Here is a 2,101-nt window from a genome sequence, read left to right as displayed (position 1 = left end):
AAAACAAAAATGCTATAGTAGTCAAATCCAAAAAAAAAATTGTGAACTAAATAAGACCAGTGTGCTTTGCTTGCTTCCTCGTCAGTGTTCAGACTTCAGAAACGTGGGTGCAGGTTGGCTTACAGGGGGCAGAGGGAGGATAGTTCTCTAGATAGCTAGAGAAACACTTAATTTCCGGGAGGATAGTAATCACGTTAGCTATTATATCAACCCAACAGAGTTGCATATCTAGAGTAGAGAAGCACTTTCTGAGAACCAACATTGTACATGTCCTAGAAGAAGTTACATGATTACATACTTTATGCTTGCCCCAGAGGTTTTTCATCTCCCCCTTCCGCGCGGGCAGCATGATGCCCTAAACTGATCTCTATTTGTGCTGCGAGTCGCTCTCTCATAGCTAGCTAGCTCTGGTAAGTCTCTTTGCGCTTTGTGCACGAAAGCACAGGTCAGAGCTGCCGTCTGCAATGTCGCAGTTCCACTGCACATGAGTTTATATTTTCTCAAGCATGAACTGTGATCATGTACTTCGCAAGACTACTCGATCAATCGAGGAGTATATACGAGCTGAGGTCACCATGCTTCGACAAACGATCTGTGCAAAACCTTACTGTCGGAATTAAGGGCCATCGTCCAGGTCTGTAGGCAGAGCGTGGCGGCAGAGAGGGCACGTGTTGCTCTTCCCCAACCACTCGGTGATGCACCCGGAGTGGAACGCGTGCCCACGCGAGCACGGCATGACGGTGACCTCCTCGCCGTCCTCGAATTCCTCCAAGCAGATCGCACACCCTGTGACGCCGCACTCGGAGTCGGAGTCGCGCCGCCCTTCCGCCGTGGCGTGGAAGGCTTGCTTCTCCAGGCTTGCGACCGCCGCGTCGGACGCAGGGACGACGACGGCGCCGCCGTCGCCGTACGCTCCACCTCCGAAGACACGACCTAGGACAGTTTCGAAATCGACCTCCAGCTGCTGTGCCAGGAGATTGAGAATCACCACGCTGTTGAAGTAGTTGTTGCCCTGAACGGTGGTCTCCTCGGTTGGGTCACCAACAAACTCCGGGTCGTCGTCGTCTTGGCCGTCGTCGTCTTCTTCTTCTTCTTCCGAATTGTGCTGCTGCTGCTGCTGCCCGGATAGAAGCTGAAGAAGCCAGATGACAGAGGCGTCAGCGGATTGCGCTACCCCATTGTCGTTGCTGAAGGTCAGGAAGAAGCGCTCCATCTCCATGTCTTCGTCAGTGGTCAGGGAGCGCTCCGGCATGTTCATGGCTTCGTCAGCGGTCAGGGAGCGGGAGCGATCCAGCATGTCCATGGCTTCGTCAGCGGCTATAGCTGCTAGGTCTGGTGGAGAACAGCGCAGACCTAAACCTAGGACGGACGGGACGGACGGATGGATGGATGGATGGACGGAGGGCGTTGGATGGTTATATATTTTGTGCTAGCTGTGCTCTAGCTGGTTGCATGGCTGGTAATAATGGTGGTCGAGTCGGTGTCGAGTTCGCGGGCCACTCGGACTCTGTTAGATCAGGATTGAGGAACCATGGCGCAGCAGTTTGTATAGGATTCCGAGTGAATAATAATAATGCATCCGACTGTACAGTCACAACCAGCGAGTTTTGTAATGGGCCGTATAAGCAGCCCACCAACGACTATTAGGTGGGCCTTTGCCCAAGATGAGCGTTGCTTTGCTTTCCACGCTCTATCCGACTTGGAAACGCATTTACATGACCCGTCGCGCAACACCCACTGCTTGACACTGGGTCCACGCTTAGTGTCTCACCAAGTGTCGCATTTGGCAAATATCATTTGATAAAAAAATTATTGATAAAGGCCTCTTTGCCGAGTGTCATTTGTTGGGTACTCGACAAAGACTTTATCGAATGCTACCATTATACTTGGCAAAGAAAACACACTGTTACGATGGTCCTGTTGTTAACGGTGACTTTGTTGAGTGCCTTCTAGCAGGCCACTCGTCAAAGTTTTTTTTTCAAAATTCTTTGCTGAGTGCCTCCCGTATGGCACTCGGCAAATAAAAAAGTTAAACAATCTTTGCTGAGTATTTAAAATGGAGCACTCGGCAAAGAAATTATTAAAAAATAAAAAATCTTTA

At 50.4% G+C, this 2,101-nt stretch overlaps 1 protein-coding gene across 1 annotated transcript; it reads right to left on the bottom strand.

The window, feature by feature from the left end:
- On the bottom strand, positions 617–1,303 carry LOC8069317 (RING-H2 finger protein ATL74). The gene is made up of 2 exons (XM_021461401.1): positions 1,175–1,303; positions 617–1,012 (listed from the first exon to the last, which is right to left on the bottom strand). The coding sequence occupies exons 1-2, from the start codon at positions 1,301–1,303 to the stop codon at positions 617–619; spliced, it is 525 nt and encodes a 174-aa protein (XP_021317076.1).

This window comes from Sorghum bicolor, chromosome 5 (assembly GCF_000003195.3).
Source record: "Sorghum bicolor cultivar BTx623 chromosome 5, Sorghum_bicolor_NCBIv3, whole genome shotgun sequence".
In the NCBI taxonomy this organism is placed as follows: Eukaryota; Viridiplantae; Streptophyta; class Magnoliopsida; order Poales; family Poaceae; genus Sorghum; species Sorghum bicolor.
The sequence above is the reverse complement of the archived record's forward strand: the minus strand, read 5'-3'. Positions and strand labels throughout refer to the sequence as shown.

Bases quoted from the DNA above. Each gene is read 5' to 3' on its own strand.
- LOC8069317 (XM_021461401.1), bottom strand. From the start codon at position 1,303: ATGGACATGCTGGATCGCTCCCGCTCCCTGACCGCTGACGAAGCCATG. The intron at 1,013-1,174 runs GTAGCGCAATCC...ACCACCGTTCAG, and splicing joins CCTTCAGCAACGACAATGGG to GGCAACAACTACTTCAACAG.